Source organism: Lates calcarifer, linkage group LG3 (genome assembly GCF_001640805.2).
Source record: "Lates calcarifer isolate ASB-BC8 linkage group LG3, TLL_Latcal_v3, whole genome shotgun sequence".
Classification (NCBI taxonomy): domain Eukaryota; kingdom Metazoa; phylum Chordata; class Actinopteri; family Centropomidae; genus Lates; species Lates calcarifer.
In genome coordinates, this window is record NC_066835.1 from 13211759 (window position 1) to 13235862 (window position 24104).

General features: G+C 38.9%; 1 protein-coding gene across 1 annotated transcript in view; it reads right to left on the reverse strand.

Annotated features, from left to right (window-relative positions):
• LOC108898204 (CUB and sushi domain-containing protein 3-like) overlaps positions 1 to 24104 on the reverse strand; it is a 311569-nt gene that overhangs the window by 217990 nt on the left and 69475 nt on the right. The window contains 1 exon segment of the mRNA XM_018698119.2: positions 19390 to 19612. Within this exon segment, the coding sequence (XP_018553635.2) occupies positions 19390 to 19612 (223 nt within the window).

Sequence of the window (24104 nt, forward strand, 5' to 3'; positions counted from 1 at the left end):
GTACATATATGGACTGTTTTGGAGCTTTTGTTGAACATACATGGTTTTCTCATGAGACTTTTAACGGCGACAGTGAACAGTATCCTTCCATTGTTGAAAAAGGAGTTGTTGCTTCCACCATTAAATGATAAATGTTGTGTGCCTCCTTACCCCCTCCCACCATCCCTCTGTCTCTCTGTCTTTCTCTCTCCCAGGCAGTTAGATAGATAGTGAGTGCTGCCCCCCTGAGCTAAAGCTTGTTTAGGCTGCTGGCTATCCCATCACTTACTATTAAACCTGACATGCATACACAGAAAGGGGCAAACAAACACATAAATACATGTACTGGAAGGGACACACACATTAATGTGGAACACACACAAATGTTGTGTGTGCTGTTTTTTGTAGATAGGTAGAGACAGATTGCATGTGTCTGTTGGCATTTAAAGGGGAGGTGTCAGGGCTGACAGAACCTTAAAGGGACAGTCGTTAGAGAGATATATGGATGACGGAGGACAAGAAGGAAAGAGAGGATGAGATGGGCTGGTGAGAGACAGAAAGAAAATGTAGGAGAAGAAATATGATGAGAGATGCACACACACACACACACACAGACACACACACACGCTGAGACTATCATCAGAGCAGATACACATTCTCTAGTGAAGCAGAAACTGTATGCAGAAAACCTTTTTGTGAATTAATTACGGCATTGTTGAAGTTGTTTACTTCAGTTACCAGACATTTAACATTTAAATGCTTACTAAATATAATACAATGTTTAGAGTGTAGTGTATTGACAATATTCACACTGCTGCCAACCATAACTGTAGGTCGACAGCAGCAGACAATAAATCTAAAAAAATGAAACAAAAAAACAAACAAAACGAACAAAAAAACAATGCTGATACCAATAATAATGCGTGCAATCTTAAATTCATGGAAAATATCAAGTTGTAAATTTGGTTATTTGAATATTAACAAGGTTTAAAAATGTATATGGCAAATTTTAAATAACTTATGATAATCAATAATGACATCTAAGCTACGTCAATGGTCATCTAGACTTGTACCACTGCTGGCCGGTCTTATCCAGTTTTGACTGGCTGCCAGACAAATGAAAAAGACAGTATTAAATACACCTTTTCTGCATTTCAACTCTTTTTTTTTTGGGTACAAGTCTAATTTACCCCTCTAACAATAATGTGTAATGTGATTAATAAAACTGTGCTAAAGTGAACTGAAAATGAGCTCTTTTCAGTGAAACACTTGTTCACCACAGACAATAAAGATAATATTAAGATTTTTTTGAAATGTTAGTTTGTGGAGGTCAGCTAGTGCCCCTTCTGTTATCTTATCAATTTTTCATGTTTCGCTGCAATAAACAACCTTGTATTCCTTTGTGTATGTGTGTCTCTACTGAGGTGTATAACCTTGCCTGCAGTAATAACTACTTCTTTGACTTGTTAGAGGCAACAAACGACCACACAACACAGTGTCACAGAGCCAAACAGTGGACGTGGTGCACACACACAAACACAACAAATCTACACATACTTGCAGTGCACAAATGTTGGCAAACACTCAGATGTACATGCATGCACTGAGCGAATGCTTGAATGTTAACATGGCCTGTTGCCTGAAGGTTTCTGGCCCATTTTCCTGTTTATATGAAATAACTTTTATGACAAACACAAATCCAAATTATAAACAAAGACAACAAAAGGCACATTCTCACATTCCACAATGTCTTGTGTGAAGTCTGGATAAAACAGAATGAGCCAAATAAAGGATGTGAATATCGTAAGGCAACAGAATTAAAGTCAATTATATTTTCAGAAAACAAGAAAAATTTTATAGTTACAGCAAGTTGTAATGCAGTTCTTAAAAATAAATGAGCTAAAATTTTAATTGGGTAACAAATTGTGCCTTCAAGCAATGATAAGGGTCAAGTAATCTTGGGGGAAATCAAAAGGTAAGGTGCAGTTAGGGTTTAGCAAACTAACAAAGTCTCTCTCACACCTAAAGTTGCTTTATACATAATAGGTCACATCTGAGTAGATGTGCAAAGATGCCAAAAAATGCAAGACTTTTCTGAAAACATTTTTTATGAATAGATTTGGCAATCTGCCAAAAGCTTCAACACACAACAATCAGCCACAGTATTACAACCAGTTATCGGTTTTAGTGTTGATGCTGATTTGTGTATATGAATATACAGGGTATAGAAAATGCGCAAGGGGTTGAGGTCAATCTTTCACATAACTGTGATGTTCCCTCCTTTTCAGCTTCTTCTCTTGATCTTTGCTTTCATTCCTGCTGAGCTTTTGTTTATTTGTAGTAGGCATGGGCCGGTTACCGGTTTCAAGGTATACCACAGTTTAAAAGCCAAGCAACTAATATTTTCCATCATTACTGTTCCTACAGTATAAGCTGTTTTACTCCCACATTAAAATGACTCGTCAAAGACAGAAAGAATCCCTCAGGTTGTGTGCAGCGCAGATTAACATGACCCATCCCCCTCCTAGTTTGTGCATGCAGTCAACTATGAACAGGCTACCTGTATTCACTGATGGCAGAATGAGTTGACACCCCCTAACCCTCCAAGGGAATATTTTGAGTCAGGAGGCAATACTTAAAACCTGATTTTGTGTCACCGGGAGCACCACCCACCATTCTGTGCCAGATTCAAGGTAATACTAAATGAACGTATGCAACAGCTATGAGAGTTAGCATGTCTAGCATCGGTGAAATAAATACTATAGGCTTAGTACTGTGGCAGATAAAAATTAACTAGCTAACATCAGAAGAGCAGAGACTGCTTAACTGCAGGTTTAGGCTTAAGGGACAGTGAATTAACATACGCGTTTACTAATGTTCCAGATTTTGTGTTGTTTAATGGAAATGGAAATTCTGTGTTCAATGGAGGAAAAAATATATATGTCTAATATATGTCTGTTCTGCTTCTTGCTCAGCCCTGACTTCACCACATGCTTTGATACCATATATTGAGCTTGTGGACAGATGGGGTGTTTGTTAGTTTTAATATACAAATGTACTTTGCTCTACAGTTGGATTTATAGCTATGAGCCAGAAAATATAGCTTCTATCCACACAATCACCCTGGGGCCCTCTTTACGTCATAGTCTTGTTCATCTTGGGTCTGACTTTGGGAGAGGTTTTGATAATTACAAAAACCACTGATACAGAATTAAATAATACTAACATTTACAGCAAATACATGCAGGTATATACAGTGTATATTGCTATAATCTGCTGAACATACAATGCAATATAAAGCATAAAAGCATTTGCATGCACTGTAGCACACTAAATAAATGAGACTGGTCAAATTTGTCCTCACAAAATGGTGAGTGAAATGACTATCTGGCACAAAGCCAGCGAATTCCTTCAGTTCCTGTGCAGATCATGACATCAATAGCAATGAGCCTGCGAGAGTCAGTGACTTTAATTTGCTATTGTGTGAAAATAAATGACATTCTTCATTCAATATCGCTGTTTTAAGAATCAACTATAAAATGGCTTTAGCTTTCAGTGGACATTGAGATTTTGTGTGTGGATGTCTTGAGGTTGCCAGTGTGCATGTGCGTTTCTCAGAGTGTGTCTTTGTATGTTAGTTTTAGCCCCAGGGCTCAGGCCATATTCTGTCATCTAGTTTTAATGTTTAATAACACAAGGCTAGTACACAGTGCTGCATACTAATGACCTGGGACACATACACACACAAGCACACAGACAAAATTGCACAAAAAAGACCTATTAGAAGGCCTGTTGGAGCTAACAACTTTTTAGAGATGGGAATAACAATGGTCATTATAGAGCAGAATGACATTTCACACACCCACACACACACACACACACACACACACACAGTATATAATCCCCATGGTCCAGTGAGAATACACAGGCTATAATGGTCAAGTGACAGACAGTGATTAATTGATACATCAACACTGTGTGTGTCCATGCATGTGCATGTGTGTTAAGGTCACTACATGGTCTTTTAATTGAATTCTTGTATTTCTGTCCTGAAGGATAATGGAGGGAGCAATAGAGCAGAGAGAAACACATTGTTCTCACTCTCTCTGTGTCTGGGCCTTTATGTCTCCTTATGTCTGTCTGTCTCGGCTCCATTCTCTGATTCTCCCTCCAGGGTGGAGATTCAAAGAGTTACTAGATCCTTACTTGTAATCTTTAAACATGTTCACATGCCATGTTTATGTGTGTGAACCCAAGCAATTAACCAAACAGCTACATTAAATGAATACAGTTGAGTATTTGAGTATTATTAAACAAGTTTCACTCTGCTTATTGTATATCAGGACAAGATTTTACTGAAGATATTTAGACAAATACACATTGATGTTCATTATTTAACTGACTTCCTTAAGAGGAACAGAGATAGAAAGAGCAGTCCCACAGTCACACATATGCTGAATGAGCAGATCCAAATAATTTGTGTCTCCTCTACGAAACGGCCACTAGAAGAAAACGGACCCCAGCACTTCTCAAAGCCACACATACTGTTCCTTTTTTCCTGTCTTTAGGATATGAAGAAAAAAACTAGATTATTTAGTCTGCCGTGGACAAAATTTTCATTATAAGCAATGATCAGCATTGTACTGCAAGTCAGGGTCACTGACAGCTAATTACCTGAATCTGCACTGAATCTGAGCCTCTAGGGAAGGTTTATAGTTTCCCAACTTTTAGTCATGTCAGTGTGGGTTGATACATTCTACAAAGTACAATGATCAACTGGACAGCATGCCGACAGGATTGCACAAACTATGTCAATATTCTACCTCGACAGCATCTCATGACATACAGCATATGATTAAGGCACAAGAAGCATAAAATGAAATAGGACAGCATAACCAGGGCTTTAGTGCCACATACTTGCCAATTAAATGAACTTAAAATTATACAGGTTGTCTTAAGTGTCCTAAGAGATACAGACACTATGTCTACTTCTTGATATACTGCAAACTCACACACAAGTTATTCATACTATGACTAAATGAATGCCAGTAAGTGACATTACCTGCAGTAAACTTTACTTGAGACTTTAGTTAGAATAAAACTCTATATCAAGTGCCTGAATAGCCCTGTATAATAATGTCTGATTAAGTTTATCAGAGTATGCCAAATATTTCTGCATTATTTGACCTCAAGGATTCTTTGGTCAATACAACTCTTCAGCACTGTAACATAGAAAGAAGATAGAGCCACATATGCATAACATAAAGCAGAAATGTATGTGGATGTATATATGAAGAAAATGAGAGAGAGAATATTGCAGGCATGCAAGCATGGACCCACTAAGACAAGGAAGTTTAAAGGAAGCAACACTGAATCAAGTCAGAGCACCATCTCCAACATTTGTCTAGACATGGCAGTAGAGACAATGAGGTGTGAGAAAACAGAAACAGCATACCCACAGTGTGAATGAGTCACTGTTGGTGTGTCTTGCTGTTTGTGTTATGTGACATACTAAAGGGAACGATTCCTCTGTCGTCCCACGTCAGCGTAGAGTAGTGATGGGTTCAGTGTTCAAAGTGAATGAGTCACAATAGTAGAGCTTCAGTGTGTTTGTCTTCATATAATGAGAGAAGAATGTCTCTTCCTGCCCACACAGTTCACTACTAAACTCCAGAGAGACGGTGGGTGGCTATGAGGCTCCAACAAGATGGTGTGGTCTGAACAAATGTCACATACCTATAAAAAGTATGTTTGACAGAAATAACAAAGACTGCTTTTTTTCCATCACCAACAGGCATACATTTAAAACTCAAAGAGATTTTTAGTTTAAAGAGCCATGAGAGTCCAAACACTGATTATCACATCAACTTGAGGGAGGAAAAGCATTTCAGGAACAAAGGTATCACATCTACAAAAGCACTGTGTTTTTCAGAAAGTCCATTTGTGGCTCAGCTGAATCATCGGTTTGAGGATGCTAACTCAAAGAAAACATTGCTGTACAGATCAGCTGATGCCATTTCAGAAACAGAAACAACCAGAAACAGCAACAGGGGATATACAGAAATGGGAAAAAAGTGTTCTGTGCAAGAAAAAACAGGCAACCACAGCACAATCTGGTGTTCTTGTCCAAATAGTGGGAAAGTATCCCAAAGATTCAAATTCTCTGGATAACAACATGCACTGCAGAGGCCAGCCCAGTGAGCAGAAAGAAACAGAAAAATAACTTTTCCCTTTTCTCTTAACTTGTTTTTTTCCTTTGTCCGTTCCTCTTCTCTGTTCCACCTACGTATTCCCCTTTCCAGTTTTTTTTCCTTTCCTCTTCTCCCCTCCAGTTATCCCAATCTGGCTTCCCTCCCTCTCACCATCCCTTTGTCTATTTTTCTCCTCTGCCTTTGTCTCGCTCTCTTTAATCTGTATGTATTGCCAGCCAGTGTCTCCATTACTTCCTCCAGGGGCAGTGGGCAAGCTCTGTGGCTGATCATAGTGATCCCTCCCTAAGGAACAGTCTGCCTGACACCTGGGTGACTGCCCTGAAGGAACTGTGTGTGCCTATATATGTGTGTGTGTGTGTGTGTGTGTGTGTGAGTGCCTGTATGCGTGAGTGTGCGCGCGTGTCTGTGTATGTGTATGTGTCAAGGGGCTAATGGGCAGCTTGAGGGGATTACCAGCTTAGCCACTGGGATTACTGGAACTTCACACACACACAACACATGCAGACACACACATATACACACAGAACAGTCAATATTACCAGACAGCAGAGTCATCCAAGGTATATTGGCTGACTTGTTTTACCACCCTGGTTCTTATTAGCCTGCTGTCCAAAACAAACAGGGTTAAGATGATTCAGCCATGACCAAGGCTAAGTGGGTCAAGTGAGTCTCAACAGGGCCATGCACAACTCAACAGGTTTAACACACAGTCAAAGTCCATGTATTTGCAGAGGAAAAGCAAAAGTCATACTATCAGTTTAACCTAGACGAATGCTGAAGCTGTGATGCACACAGCAGTTTTCGTGAAGTTCTGATGCCGCAAGTGTGCCCTAAGAATTGCTGAATTGTTGGTGCTTTAATCGCAAAGGTACATCTTGTGGTTGCCAAGAAAACTCTGAATAGATTATGACCCTGCCTGGGCTTTAGTTTTTTTGGTTCTGTTTTTGGAAAGCATTACTTCTTACCATTCACACACTGCCTTGTTTATTGCCACACTTAGATTTGCAATGACAAGTTAAAGGTTTTACGACAAGTGCCCACTGCCATAAGTGTTAGTGCATGCCTTGCTCGTATTATGTAATCTATGAATATTTATGAACAAAGAACTGTAGGTATGTGCCTTTGTCCTTCCAAAGTGGTTCCACTTCCAACAGATAGCTAACTGAAATTAGACAATGGAAAATAAGGAGTTAGCAGTCTCACAAAATATTGCAACAAGTGGATCATACGCATCAGGTGGGTTCATACAATACAGTATAAACAATATTCACTGATACTGTAATAAAGACAATTTCGACTGCTCAGTCAAGGCATGTTTAATGTTTCCAAGTAAAATATTTTCATAATAAGATTAGAAAAAAGTGAGCATCTCTGGGCCAATCTAGTACTACACTTATTATGACTTTAGGCTAAGAAAAATAATTATGTGTTCCTATGGCAGTTTCTGAGGCTGAAGCTTTGCCTTCATCAAGCACTGATAGTAAGTATTTAAATTCATTAAACATAATGGATATGTTATTGCATATGATATGAAATGGCATCCCTTTTCTCTCACAGGATTGAACAGACCACTCACTGAATATGAGGCGGGAAAAAAAAATCAATTAACGCCAGCCCCAGGTGTATTAAAGGCATGCAGACATAATCTGCAGTGGCCACAATATGACACAAAGAACAGGAGCTGCAAAGACTCGAGAGAGATATATCACCGGGGGATTTGACTCCTGAATATTGTACAGCACTGTTAACGTTATTGTAATGATTATAATTATAATCTGCACCAGTTTGAGCTGAAAAGAACAGAGCTGGTTATCAGTACTGAATTAATAACATTTATAGGAAGAATTGAGAGAGAAACAGACAGGGTGGGGAGTGTGGGGTGTGAATTAATATTGTGAAAAGAGAGACACAGAGAGGGGTTGAGAGACAGACATTAAGAATCAGGGACATGAAAGAGTGAATTACATTCATCCAGAGAAAGGCAGACTTAGAAAGACTGAGACAGATTGTAAGAAAGAGAAATGTTATCAGTGACTGTATGAAGACAGGAGTGATAATGAACTGAAAGCTTAAACTCAGAGATACAGACAGTGATTGAGAGAAAGTAAATGTGAGAAACCGAGAAATTATGTAATTTGAGGGAAAGGAGTAAAGATGGATGAGCTAAATCCATCAAGAAATGATATTCCACTGAACTTTCTGTCTTCCCTCTTTTGTGTCGCTGTGAACTTTGGCATAAAAAAGCAGACAAAAAGCTGCAAAAAGAAATGGTATTTATCAAACTACTAAAAAGGAAAAAAACAATATTTAAGAAAAACTGTTTGTAGTCTCAGATGTCATAACACCACCACTATAGAGCCAGAAATTTAATGTGCCCTTTTCACAGCACTGCATTCACATCAGAGACATTACTGATTCCTTAAATGGCTGAAAATAGCTTTGCAACTTCGAATGAAAGAATCCCTGTCTGAAGCACAAATACACACCCACAGTGTTTCCCCGCACACTGTGCAAGGCTTAGTAATTATGCACAAATCAAAGCAGGTCCACACAACATTTTCTCTCCTCCAAGTTTTCATGCAGTGATCGTTTACACCAAATTGGGCACCTGATGGACACCTACTGTGCCAAAATGTTGTTTACTGAAATAAAAGTTGGTGCAGAAAGAAACTTGTGTAGACGACATTTGTTTGGTTTTTCCAAGTTAATATTTGCGGAGCACAAGTGGACTACTGTTACCTGTTGTTGTTCATGTATGTCTTCACAATTTTCTATTAACTATGGATTTTTAATGAGGTATGTATAAGGAATGCATATATGCACACAACTACTTAAACTACTTTCTTTGCCTACAAGCAGATAAACATTGCAGCTACATCTTCCTGTACCTTGGCACTGAGGGTCATGTGCTGTCCTTATATGGCACTCTGTTGTGTCTGAGCCACAAAATGATTAATTTCGTCATCAAAATCACTGAAACAGGTTTTCTGCACTGGAAGATTTTAAGTAATTCTGGTTTTGACGCAGGAGAATGCTGGACTGAGCCTGATACACAGGAGCGTGTAGGGAGAAAAGACACAAAAAGAAAAAAAAAGAGTTCTTTTTCTCTTCCTTCCTGTCTTTTTAACCTGAGCAAAGCTATTTGGATCTTCCAAAACACACACACATATACACACATACCTCTTACCCCCTACAGGACAGAACTGATGCAGGAAGAGATGAAATACCACTACCTCAGGGGTAAACACACCTCAGTTCACACTCCCACAAACTGCTCACTCACTCACGCACACGTATACATCTACATATACACCTCTTGCTTTCTTGCTGAAAAAGTGTACCCAACATCAAAGACCATATTTGCTTATTTTCACACCAATCACACATTGCTGTTTCCCATGGCCTTTGTGTTTGTGTGTTTTCCTTCTGTGTGCAGTAGGTGCATGTCATTCTGTATGCGTGTGTGTGTGTGTATTTATGCAGCCTGTGTAAGTTTGGCTCACTGTGCATGTCTCCTTTGTGTGTGTGTGTGTGTGTATATGTGTGTGTGGTTGGGGGGGTGGGGTGGGGGTTTAGCCAGGTGTAAAATTGGCGCTGCTGCTACAAACTGGGTCAAGTCAGGAACAGGAAGCAGGGAATAAACTGTCCAGTATGTGGCAAATCAAAAAAAGCAGAACTGATGTAACATATACTACCTTATGTGACATACAATAAATGTTTTGCTTTCTTCTGGATATACACTGTGGCTGCTAGGCATTTTAATTCATGTCATAACAGATTTCAGCTCTGTATGACTACTGTGACTGGTTTCCACAGTACATAAATCGACCAAAAACCGATGGGATCAAAGTAAACATATTATATCTTTAAGTTTTACATAAATTGTTTTTCATTCATACACACACACAAACACATACACACAAGCTGCACGCAAACTCCAATAAACCACTGACAACAAAAACTAAGACAGTCTTAATAGCTCCAGCTAGGGCCACAACCTTGTATCAGTTAGCAGGATTTGAAAATCATAGGCTGTAAATGCTGTGCATCCTTGTCTAAACACACATACATGTTTTTTTTAACCTAAAAAAAAAAATCACAACTCCTCTTCTTCCCCCTCTTTCCTGTGGCGTACCTTCAGTGGACTATAATAAAAATATTGTGCCCAAGCTGCTGGACATTACAATGCCTATGTTTTATAAATAATTTGCATCATGTACAGTGTTTTGTTCCAGTGTTTTATAGATTGCAAGGAAAGCTACTTTGGCTGCCGCTATATTGGTTACCTGAGGATCTTCCCTTTCTTCCAGGGCTTCCTCTGCTCATTCATTTTCCTCCTCTTCCTCTGGACAGCTCTCCACTTCTGTCCTCTATTTCTCATCTGCTATTCTGCAGTCTTCCCTCCTCTGTCCTCTTTATGTGTTTCAGCAAATTAATCTGAAGTCATAGTCACAGAGGTTACAATCAGAAACAATGGAATGTGGTTCTAAATGTCTGAAAAGGTCATGGTAGTCACAAAAGTCTAAATTTAGCAAGAACTTCCTTCTCAAGTTCACAGCAGCAATGAAACATGCCTTATGCCTTGTTTCAAGAAAGAGAAAAATATACAGTTACCTTCAGTATCAGTGTGCTAAGACTGACCCTTTCATGGCCACATACATTATGTTGTCTGATTCATTTAGGGAGCTTCACAGTGTGACACAAAGCTTAAAAGCATGTCACGCCAAATGTGTGGGAGTTAATCCTGAGGGATCTTACAGTGCTATTACCACGTTACCATTTTATGATGTGTTTATTTTGGCTGGTTGAGTTCTCAAGATTATCAAAAAACAAAAATTCACTAATCAAGCTAATGACACAGTAGACAAGGACAGGAATAGGAGTATCCAGAGAGCGGCAGCACTGCTATACCACACCCATTCAATACTATCCCAAAGAGTTGAGAGGATTCACAGCTGGTCAACCTACTCACCCTTACCATTAAAATGGCAGTGGGATAAGACAAGCATTACACTCAGCTTTCACTGCACCATATGTTTCTTTGTCCAGAGTAAAGCAACAGACAGCATGCAGCCAAGGACCTGACCAGTCCCTCTGCCCTCTAACCTTTCCTAGAGTCCTACATCCCTCCCCTGTAACCTCAGTCAGTCACTCATTGACCTGTCTACAGATGGATGCCCCTGTTTCAACTCCTCCACCTGCCCCGGGACACCCAGTCAACTCTAACAGCAAGCAACCGCTTCAGTGACACCTGACAAAATATGCTTCCAGGCCCGCTGGTTTTCCCAATGCTATCCTGTGCTTGTCACTCTACAGACATAAAAGAATTTACCAAATAATTCACGTTATTCCAGACACAAAAAACTGCAAGAAATATGCCTTTTTTAGGAAAAATTTAGGACATTAAGTTAAGCCAGTCAGATTCAGACAGCAAGCAGGCTGCTAAAAGTATTAGCTAGATGCAATAGCAATTTATTTCGACAGTAACCAAATGCTAGCTAACAGCTTTTTAAGCACAAAATGAAAATTATTGACAACACAAATATTAAGTTTAATCAGCTCTTTGTTAAAGGTAAAACTTACGATAGTTTCAGTCCGAACTGAGAGTTCATTTCATCTCACGGTCAGGAGTTTTCTACACCTGTTGTTAATCACGTTAACGAGCAACAACGTTTATGTTGCATTCAAGGAACATTGGTAAATTAAGGTCCTTATTGATAATCATTACGTCACTTAAAAAATAAATAGAATAAATAAATAAATGTTGATATAAAAATAATGTGTTTATATTGCGTTCGTGCTGTTAATATTTATTCTGTATTTAACGTATATTAGCTTGCTTTTTCTAGCAACATTTTTTTTTTTTTTTTTTTTTTTTTTTTTTGCACATCTAGTGCAAGGAAGTGTTTTTCACTTTTTCTACACTAGAAAAAGTCTACACATCATAAATAAGATGTAACAACTTGAAGCAGGGCCCTGGGATGCCACTAGGAATGGTTGGAGGAGAGTGTGAACCATAAACAACAATGGGTGCAAGACTCACATCAGAACAGAGATGAATGTCGAACAGAGACAGTAATATCAAAGGGTTAACTTTTACTCTGAGGTGTTGTGCAATAAAAGTTGACACTTTGAGTGTCTGCCGCTGAGTCTCCTCGATACAACAAACAAACCAGTTAATGCTGCATTCAAGTCCGTCTGTGTTTTTCACTTCAGTATTATATTAATGTAATCCTGACGTTTTGACCACATTTCTAATGATTAGAGTCTGAGATGATCCAGATTGACTGTTGACACGCATCCACACAAACCTGGTTTACTTTGGTAAATGTTTTAAGAACAGATTTGCTTGCACAAAATAAATTTAGCCACTAGATGGAACAGGCAGATTGACAGATTGCATCAATCAAATATTCATGACCTGACCTGACACAACTTCAGTAGATGCTTTGCGAGCCTGACTTTGCAGTTTCTTCCTGTTTACGACTCAAGTGTGCACATGTAAAGATAACAGCAGATCACATGGACACAGCATTTATAATATGTTAGGGTAAGGACACACTTGAAGGTGGGGGAACAAAGGTGCCAAAGAAAGAAACACTGAATGATTGAGATGATAATATTAATCTGAAAAATGACAAAAGAGACTATAGACATACTGAATAATGATGATGAGTGGAAATTATGACAGTTATCCGGGACTCTATGTCTCTGTAGTAACAGCATGGTAATCCAGTATCAATTTGCGTCACACTCACATAATCACAGTTGTTGCTCCTCCTTTTACCATTACTTTAATAACAGTCCTAGAGCATATGCCTCTCACTTTGTTGAATTTTACATACATTAATCCTACCTGTGCCCTGGATATGTGAAAAGTAAATTTAAGATCTCTGTCCAATAAAGGTTTTATTGTTAATAATTTGTTTCCTCAAGCTGTTTTGATTTTGTTTTCAGCAGAAATGTAGGTTGCCGCAGATAGCGCCTCATTGAAGCAGGTCCCCCTGGTTATACATTTTTAAATAAGACCAGATTTTCAGGTCTGGGTGGGAAGGTGTTATTCACAAAATAGTATAAAAGTAGTGTTTCAGTAAGTGGTGCGTTCAAAGCCTTTGAATTGCTGCTCAATTATTCTTCTGAGACAATCCCTTGTTTCTTGTGGATTGATTCATCATTCTCCAAAACCCCATCACGACTTTATTTCAGAATTCTGTGACCCACTTTTTGTTTCAATTACCAAATATGATTGCCCTTTGATGTTAGTTTGCATGCAAATTTGCATTGGAGCATTTGTCCCACACACCATCAAATCCCCAATCTGGTCATTTCCTATTTAAATTCTGAAAGTCTGGCGGAGACTTGTAGTGTGCCTTCCATCGCTTAGTATTTGTATTTTATCCATCTATCCATCCATGCCCAAAAAAAATTCTCAGACACTCTCTTGGTGCTCACACATTATTAATTCTCAGACAGCTGTTAAATTCTCTGAAGTCTGCTTGTTGTCCCGCTCTTGTCTTCAAGTCTAACAAGTTTTGCACTGCTACCTTAGCGGGCTTCCACATTTCCTAAGACAAAACATCAGTAAGTGACAGGAAGCCAGTCATTTTAAAATGGCAGATTGTGACACACGAAGACATCAGCTACAGCCACATACACAGATGGGACGACAGAACCAAGGCAGGGGATAGCTGTGTAATACTGAACTTTATGCAAATTTTAAAAATTGGAAAATCAACATGTATTTATTGCTAAACACACACACACATATATAAATATAAAACACCACTTATCTGCACTGTATTTATTTACAGTTATTTTAACTGTTTATTAAGGCTGTTGAAATAAATTTCCTTGACATTCTTAATTGTAGGCTTGTTAAACACTTGCCATATTATTGGAAATGGAAAAACTGAACTGGCATTCCCATTAAATGAAAAACAAATAGATGTTCAAACCAAAGGAAGAACCATCAACATAATGTGACAAATGACCAATGAAGACAATTAACAGATTTAATTTCAAAATGTCACAGTGTCTGTTTAAGGGTCTCTCAGGATAAATCAAGCACACCTCAGGAGGCTCCACTATAATTCAGAATGATTACAAACAAACACACTCTGTCACCCATTTACCTGTTCTCAGTTCAATCGGTGTAATAATAAACCATTAATGGCTGGAACACATGTCTCATCTACAGCTTGGTGTTAGGAAACAACACAAAGGGAGCCAGTGATAGATAACAAGGTGAGAAAGGCCCAGGAAACACAATCAAAATCCAGATATGACAATGGAATTTTAAGGGCCAGGTAAGCAAACTACCCACCAAACAGAACATTGATGATGAACAAATTTAATCAGTTATCTCACACATATCTGTGCATTGCAGCTGCTCTATGGGTATAGTTTATTAAAGCTGGAGAAAAAGTCATTGTCATGGTTAAAAAACTGAGAGGCAAAGTCCAGTATCCAGTCTTAAAGGATGGAGTTAGCGCTGGTAGTGACTATTGACAATGGTCGTCTCACAAAATCATCCAATATGGAGGTAATATTTAAAGAGACCAAACAGTTAACATAAAGTAAACACTGTATGTCTTGTGGTACTGTACTGTACCACATAAAAAAAATTAATAAATTTATAATCACAATCACAATTTACTACGTCTTTTTTTTCCCTCCCTTTTTTCCTCTGGCTCTTGCTTTGTTTCTCTCGTTAATGTGTCCTAATGAAGGCAGGTTGGACCAGTCATATAGAACAGTGATAACGAGATCAACGAAGAAGACAATCAGTTTGATTATTTATGTATTTTAATGAGGAACTAGGTTTCATTAAATAATGTAATCCCGTTAATTAAAACATTTTATCAGTTTAATTAAGAAAAGTCTCTCTGGGAGAGCTGGAGTAGAAATTGTTAGTACAATTACATATCTATTAGCTCATATTTCTTCCAGGTATTCCCAACCTTGCGGTTGAGATGCCGCATGGGGTACCTTGGTTTGGAATGAATTCACTTTAATGATATAACCAATTTAAAGAAAAGCAATTCAAGAAAACACCCATGTTTTCAAAAGCCTCTGGAAGACCCAGAAATGCCATTAAGACAGCTCTGACCCAGAGGTCACTTGCCAAATATTAAAACTAAAATGACATGAAATTTGCAAGGCAATTTTAATGCGTTTTAGATGTGGGGATGACAGTGTGTGAGTGTGTGTGTGTGTGTGTGTGTGTGTGTGTGTGCGCGAGTGTGTATCCCAGCTTTCAAAACTGTAAAGGCAAAAAGAGTAGAAACAGAACAAGCTCCATTCATCATATCTGTCTGCTGCTCCAACATCATGAAGAGGGTGGACAGGTGAGACAAGACCCACCCGAAGTTCAAAACACTGTATTTGTCACAGTCAGTAATTCTAACTTCCAAACTGAGTCAATAAATGAGGGAGGGGGCACTGAGAAGAATGGTTATTTCACAGCATCTGAATCTGTGTTTTACATGAAAGTTGGTTAATAATATGATTCATCAGCCAGACGGACGTCTCACTCAAGTACCAGCTCGCTGTGCTGTCAACAGGCCAAGTTGGAACGTGGCTCCAGATCAGGCAGCAATCAAGGGAGGTGCCCTTTACTTGTTCATGAAAACTTACCACTGGAAAAACACCACTTGTACATCTTGATTAAAGTGCTTGTGGTAAAACTCAGTACACGTGGCCCTGATTTGGGGGACAAGCAACATCACCTTGAATGTTGATCGTAATTTGAAAATACTGTCATCAGTGACTAACATTTTTATATATTTTTAGAAATTATACCTTTTGATTTTCCATTGTGTTTGTGTGTCACAAGGGAAGAGGTAGAGAAGAGGTTGAGTGTTTCGTTACATTTATGACACTAAAAAAACTGCAAAAGATTGGACTTGTGTGGGTCTGGTGTTTGCGTATACACAAGCATGTATGTGTGTCTGTGTGATCCATGTTAATCACTCTCCCCATAATTACCATTTTCTTGTTAATGGATCTGACCTTTTAATCACCATTTTGCCCCGTGTCCATGCAACGTGTTTGAGTGTGCAAAGGAGAGAAAGCAAGACAGAGGGAGAAAAAGAGAAAGAGAGAATGAGACAGCAGAGGTAATTTGGCTTAACTAGCCAAGCGATTGTAAGTATGCAGACCATAAATCTTCCTCACACGCAGACATGTGCACATACACAAACCTATGCACATGAAAGCGTGCACGCACACACTTGCTCACATAGGCACATAATTTCCAGTTATCTCAGATGAGCAGGAAATCCTAATCAACCAATGAGAGCATAGAGGGCATCTTTCACTTTCTCTCTCCTCCTATTTGCTCTCTCTCTCCCTGTGGGAATCACAATAGAAATCACATAGAGTATCAAAATATCATGGTCACCCCTTTGTATTCTATTCTATTCTATTTTATTCTATTCTTTTGGTCTCTTGTTTAATTAACTCTGTCTGGCAATGTGAGCACTAAAAGCCACCGGATTGTCCGAGAAAGGTTGATTATTGCAGCTGGCTGATTAGAAATTATGCCCGTTGAACCAGAGGAACATGGTTCATTCCCCACAGGGAGAGAATTGCTTTTCAGCAACCGGCCGAGTATCAAGAGGACTCATTTCATCTCTCCATGACCCAAATCCTTTTTCCTCAGTTGAACCAAACCAGATTTCCTTGCCTAGCCCTGCGTCAGTGCGTAGTTGCCTCACACCCGCCTGATGTAATTAAAGAAATCCTTTTCTGACCTTACCCAGAACCCCATCGACAGTGGGAGCTCCTGTCTAATGTTGACGATGCAAGTCAAGATAAAAGATCCTCCTGAGGTGAACAGTCAGGCTGTAATTTGTTGAGCGTGAGAAATGCAAAGCAGATTTGTATTCACTCGTTCTGTTGTGTCTGAGAGTTGTTTCCAGTTTTTTTGTTCCTGAACTGTTCCTGGAAACTGGCCAGGATGCATAGGCACATTAAGGCTAAGATCATCTAACTTTTAAACTTTTAAAGCTGCTGAAAATGTGGTCATAAATCGATAACATTAAATGGTTATGACTAAATAGGCAACAATCAAAGCTAGCCTCTCAGCAACTACCTGGTCACTAGTGGAGTTAGGGTTAGAGTGTTGGGGTCTGGGTTAAAGTTCATTAAAAAAATAAAAATTAAAAATCATTTGAGATTTTAACACTCAATAATTCTAATCTGTTTCATCAGGACTATATGGGTGCGGTTTGATAAGATTTGATTCACAGTGCTGGCATCACAACACGTTTTTTTTTTTTTTTTTTTTTTTTTCACATTTTAATTCAAATATTGCTAAACTTTGCCTGGGGCACAGAATTATATGATCACTTTTTTAAACCAATCCTCGCCAAGTTTAAATCAGTGAGAAAAGCAAGGACAAAAACACAAAACCACAAATCTCTACAGTGAAATAAATAAAACTCTTCTAACTTTGGGAGAAAATTGCATACTATCAGTGCCCATTAAAGCTTTCAGTTGAGCTATACTATGTGTTGGCATTGGCATGTGCCCTGCAAATGAACTTCTTTGCGGCACATTATGCTGATCTTTGCATCTCTTGGGGCACAGAGCTGACATCTTTTTCATCTGTCTCTCCTTTTGTCAGATGGAGCTATTCAAGATGCAGAGCTTTCCTCACCCAGGCTGGTGTGTGTGGAAAGTACTGCTACCTTGAAGGAGTGGAGCTGCCAGAGGAGCCTCATGTGTGAAGTTTCTCATGTTGGATATATCTTGAATCCAAGAATTAGTTCCAGGTGGATGTGAACATCCGCAGGATCCAAGGTGAAATTAAGTCCTTCATTCACAGTTCGTTGCTCATTTCTGTTTCTTCAACAGAGTGACATACGAGCAGCATATTCAAGATCAAACACAGCAGCTAATCTGTAAGCAGTTATGTTGAGTCATGTTGTGATTGGACACCAATTTGTTTTCTTGGTAGAGCTTTCCAATTTTATTGACTGACAAAAACAAGTTGTTGTTTTCTTCGACAGCAGATTTAAATGTCAAAAAATAATTAAAAGTCTACTAATTCTGTGTGAGGAAACAATCAAACCTATTCCTATTCCTTCACCTTATTAAAACTGAAAGGCTACTTAGATCTAAAGTATGAAAGAGGAGGCACTTTTTTGTGGATCCAACTTCATCTGCCAGAACTTTGGTATCAACCTATTCTCCATCAGCGTTTTTTCAGTGCGAAAATCAAATAACATTTCAATTGACAGCACTCATACAATTCACAGTTAATTGAATAACTTAATAATAATTTAATTGCAGGGCTAAAAGAACATGGTGAATGTGAATAGAGTCACCGGCAGATGCTATTAGGCACTATTGACTGCCTGATAAAATCATAAGGCAAGGAGAGTTTAATAGCTTATCTGAAATGAGTTTCTTTCTGGGTATTGTGTTTCTTGCAAGAGTAGTTCAATAAAATAGTTCAATAACTGAAAGGAAACCATAGGTGACACTGATTGAGCCTTGGCAATTTGTGTACTACAGCAGGACATCATCCTGTTGCTATACAAGGGCATTTGTTCCGCTGCAATAGTTTTGCTCGAAAGAATCCAGCCCAGCACTGATAACATCTTGTCTATGTGTATTGAAACAACAGGCATTTATGTTGGTATTAAACAGTATGTGCTTTCCAAAAAATGTATTCACACCAAAACTCTCACTATGTTTTCAGATAGAACCAATACATACATCTTGCTCCTTTTGTTTTCAGTTTGGGGGGGGGGGGGGGTGTTTGTTGTTGTTGTTGTTGTTGTTGTTGTTTTAATATGTGATCCCTAATGTTTGATCATTATTACAACTCAACAGTAATTGGCAAAAACACAGAGGAGAGTCTTTTCATAGCTGCCTATTAAAGAAGTAAAAACTGGCTGCACATCAGTGGTAACCTAATAATAAACTATGGGCTATATGCCATAACAGGTGTTTGCTCCTTGCTACTTTTTCATGGAGATTAGAGGATGATGATCATAAATAATTTACTGTGAAAGCAGTCTAAATAAAATACAGGTTTAATTTGTCTTAACAGCTGAAAGCCATTAGATAATGACCTAAAAAAAAAAATCTGTCAGTTTTTTTTTTAATTTGCGTGATTTAGATGCTATTTAATGATTTTAACACTTGGACATGAGAAATAAAAACAGTGATAAATCATTGGTCCTACCTGGTCCTGAAGTTAGCAGGGTGGGGATGTCCGTCATACAAGGACAGGAAGTCGTATTCTTCTTCTATGGCAAATGACAGGAAGATGAGCTGGATTCTACTTCCTTCCTCCCCGACAATGACCCAGGTGCAGTTTGCCCCGTTGGGATAGCCATAGGGAAAACCTGGAGATTCTATACTGCCATTTCGGCCTTTCAGTGTGCCGCCACATGTGTAGATAAAGCCTAAGGGAGAGAAAAGAGACAACATTTCATTTATTTCAACACAGTTTCATTTATTCTTACAATGAAAAATATAGAAATGGTAGCAAACAACACCTGGTGGGTTGTAGACAAGAGGACAGAGAGACAAAAAAGAACAGAAAAGAAAGGCGAGAAAGATAAATTATATTTCAAGTTTAGAGTTTAAAGTAAACAAGACACAACAGCACAGACGACAACAGAATGTTAAAATAACACAGTAGTTAGCCTTAGTCACTATGTGTTTTAGCAATGCATGCTGTGTGTGAGAGCTGGCTTTGTTTTGGTCTTGATAGAGACTGAGTGGCAACCATGGAGTACATTCATATAAAGAAACACACACACACAGGCACTTCTATGCAAAAGCGCACACATACTACTGCACTGTAGCCTTCTGAACTCAACAACACTACATGGTGCCACAAGTACTATTTTTACTCAACTTTTTTTAATAAATGGAATGAGTAGAAGCTGACCTGCTGGCCCAGTCCAATACTGGTGGTACACTATTCATTATTTCTTTTAGATGTAACTGTGCAAGTGTTTGTCAGAAAGCCTTCCAGCTTCATGTTGTTGTGGTTTATGGTGCTGCTAGGTACATAATCTTCTCCCTGTCCTCCCGCACACTGAGGGCACAGGGCAGGGTCTGTTACAGAACAGCACCCCTGGAGCTGGTATTCACACTCAGCATGCGGTGCTTGAACCCAGGTCCCCTGACTGACTGGAAACTCGGTTGCCACTGACCTACCCTTCCACCTGACTCAATAGGTGAAATCAATAAGAGACCAGAGCATTCTCCTGGATCCACCCAAGAAGAGCCATGACAAGATCAAAAGCTGGCTATTTCTTTGTTTTTGCCGATCAATTGCTGACATGTCAAAATGTGCAACAACAATACGTCTGTGTCAGTCAGCTTTAACAAAGCCTTTGAACATGGCTCAGCGATTTATACTGAAGGACATCTACATAGACATCTACACTCATTGTGTTCAAATGAGGAAACGTCAGACAGATGATGCAAATGCACATTCTTACACACACTATGCATCAAAGATAATAATGATTTCTTTAGCAAGGGAGAGGGCTAATACTAATGGCTCTTAATGAGCTACTATAGGCTTTTCATTATGGCTCTGTGTATGTGGTGGCAGGCTGGTAGGAGGGGGAGACCAGGAAAGAGTAGGAGTATATGCAAAACTAACATCTAAATCAGCTGCAACAAACATTATGTTTACTTTTCTCTCTACACTGCTGACAATGCTGGATATCTAAACAATTATGATATTCATTATCTTCTATATCATGTGTATTATCAGCCCTACACTATGGCTATTTGCTCAGCTAGAAAGAAGATTGTGTTTGAGATTATAACTCATTTTCTGAAGTTTGTGTATAGTCATCTTAACCCATATCTGGTTTAGATTAACCTGTGAGTTTAGTGGTTAGTGGACTTATTGTTGCTATGCAGCACACAGTATCGGACCCTGAGCTTAAAATGGTGGATAAACTGTTCACAGTAAGAAACGTATGTTTATGTTGTTCCAGTATTAACAGTAAACAGAGACAGTAATTACAAGGATGTGGTTTCTGTGGCCGTGCTACAGTGATATGGTGATGCAATGTTTTTGAAGGGATCGTTAATGTGGGTAAGAGGGCGAGGGTGTCGAGTTTGTTTTTATCCTTTGCACTTCCTTTCACAGGCTGCTTGTACTGATAAATTAGAAGTGAAGCTAATTCCGCTGCTGTTCTTATTCTAAATCTCTCTGGGTTACAGCGCCTGCTAAATGCCTAAATTGTAAAATGTAAATGTAATTGATCTCCTTGGACTTTACGGTTCACATCAGGATCATTATCTTCTCCCTTTGATCTTAATGATCCTTTTATATCAAACACACCACAGGTCTTAGATGAAAACCTTGGAGTGTCCAGGTGTGAAGTCGGTCCAGAACAGGTTTTTTTTTTGTGATGCTCTATCGATCCCCGATGGAGAAACTCTTCACTTCTTCCACTCCACAGGGGACTTAGACTGCAGAGTCAGCTTACCGAGCAGAAACCTTCAGAGCTGGTGGGGATTTAGCATCATCCTGCTCAAGGACACTACAGCAGAGAAGAAACTTGCTGTTACATTGGCCTTGATCCTATGTCTTCTTGCTGGGGTATGGTGCTGTAAATCACTATACATCTACACCTGTTGATTATTTTTTTCATTGCCATTTTTCTTTCTCTGGTGTAGCTCTGTGCCTTTCTGCCTGTTTCTAATCATATATAATCCAGATGTAATTCAACTCTGCAGTTTTATATCGCTGAAAATTTTAAAAAAGAAGGAATAATAAAGATCTACAATTACGTTTGATGTTGCAGCAGTGTGCCTTTCGTGTATTATTTTAAGTTTAAATTGAAGTGTTTAATCGGAAATTCCTCTTACTGTATGCTTAAAGTCCTTGAACTCCTAGGCCTTAATTGATCTCCTGTGAGTGCAAGGCTCAAATCAGGATGATCATCCCCCTGCCTTTCATGTTTATGAGCCTCGTTATTTACCATGGCAGCCAGGGCCACAGGGACAGCAGGGTGATCCCGCTGGATGCTTTTCCACCCAATTATCCAAGACAGAACCCCAACCAGAAAATGTGTGTGTTTCCACATATGTGTGTGTGCCGTGTGCGCGCGTGTGTGTATTTGTCCAACCCTCACTTACCCAGACAATTCCAAGACCACTACTGTGACGGATATAATGACCAATGGCAGTCTGAGCTGCAATTAACGGCTGGTATCTCTGTCCCTTCACAACCAATCAGAGCTGAGATGTTGAGGAACCAGGAGGGACAGGAAGAGCCATATGAGAGACACACAGCAAAGATGGCACACTTAGATGCACACACACACACACACACAGCTACAAAACTAACATACAGTATATACCAAAACTAACACACACATTCACAGCATACACTTTTAGTTTATTTCAATTTGCCTAAAAGAAAACAAAGGGCTAGAAATGCCACTGGCAGCCCTGCCTGCTTTTTTTTTCTACAAGACACTGCAGAAAAAAGATTGTGCACAGCACAGCAAGAAAACAACCTATTGAACCTCCACTGCCATCTTGGCCCAGTTCAGAGAGGGGGAAGATCCATGTGCTTCCCAAAAGGAATTAAATTTTATGATCAAAGTTAAGGGGGATTTACGCTCCGGAAAGCAGTGGTTCATCTGAGGACACCATTCATTCATTCAAAGAAAAAGGCAGACATATCAGAAGCTTATTTTTATCGCTGTATGTTCAAGATAATGCTTTTAAGCTTTGAGTGAAATCACTGACATTTAAATAATGGATTATAGCTAATATGGGTATGGAATTTTTACTTTTAATTGTTCATGATGAATAGAGGCTTTTAGATATTATTATATATATATATATATATATATATAGTTGAAACCAGCTGATTATGATTCCTTAACTATATCAGGCTATATATAACTGACTATATACACACACACACACACACACACACATGCATAGTTGAAGCCAGCTGATTGATTCCTTAACTAATCAGGCTTATTAACTTTGTACTACCAACCTCTTACAAGATGGAATAATGCATTGCTTGTAAGTACATTTACCCTATTCTGATAACAACTGCTATTTTTTTTTTTCATACCTATAAATTTCTAAGAATGAACAAAAAATCTGTTGGAAAGCCATGAATTGGAAGATATTACACAATGGATGCCAATACTTTCTACAGCCAAATACACAGACTGATTGATGCATATGTGCAGACTTTGTAACCCAGTCTGTGGACATGCAGCAGTGCCTCAAGCAGAAGGGACAAGATTCAGGATTAAGCTCACACAAGAACACACTTTAAAAAATGACAGGCAGACATAACACACACAAAGGCCTCCTACTGTCACATGTTACAGTAGATAGACTGCAAATTAAGGATAATATAAAGTGCAATTAGAACTTTATTTAGCGTGATGATGCACTAAGCGAGGCGTTTACTGAACCCCCAAGGGTGAGTTTTGGTTATGCACCTATTAGACTAGTTAGGAGTCTCTGAACAGCTCCTAAAACGGAACACGCAGCTTTAACGATCCAAGGGTAATTTTCTGTGGGAGTAGTAACTACCGTAGGGATATGGTGAAAAGTAGCATAATATTCTGAACAACAAAAAAATCCTTCCACTTGCTGGTTTTTAAAACTGCAGTACCAACCATTTTGTTTGCAGCCTCGAGTGCTTATGTGAAGATTTTTCATATAAAGTCAGTCAAACTGAGAGAAGATTTGGGGGCAAGGTATGAGCAGTACCATACACAGTGATGCCAGTGCTACTTAGGTATCTGACTGGTCTGCATGGAAGTCAAATACCCCAACCAATAGGAATCAACCTTTTAATACAAATCAAAAAATGTTTCATTAGGATCTATGTTTTTATCTTATATTCTGTTGTGTTGCATATGTCCCTGTTGTGGTCCAAGT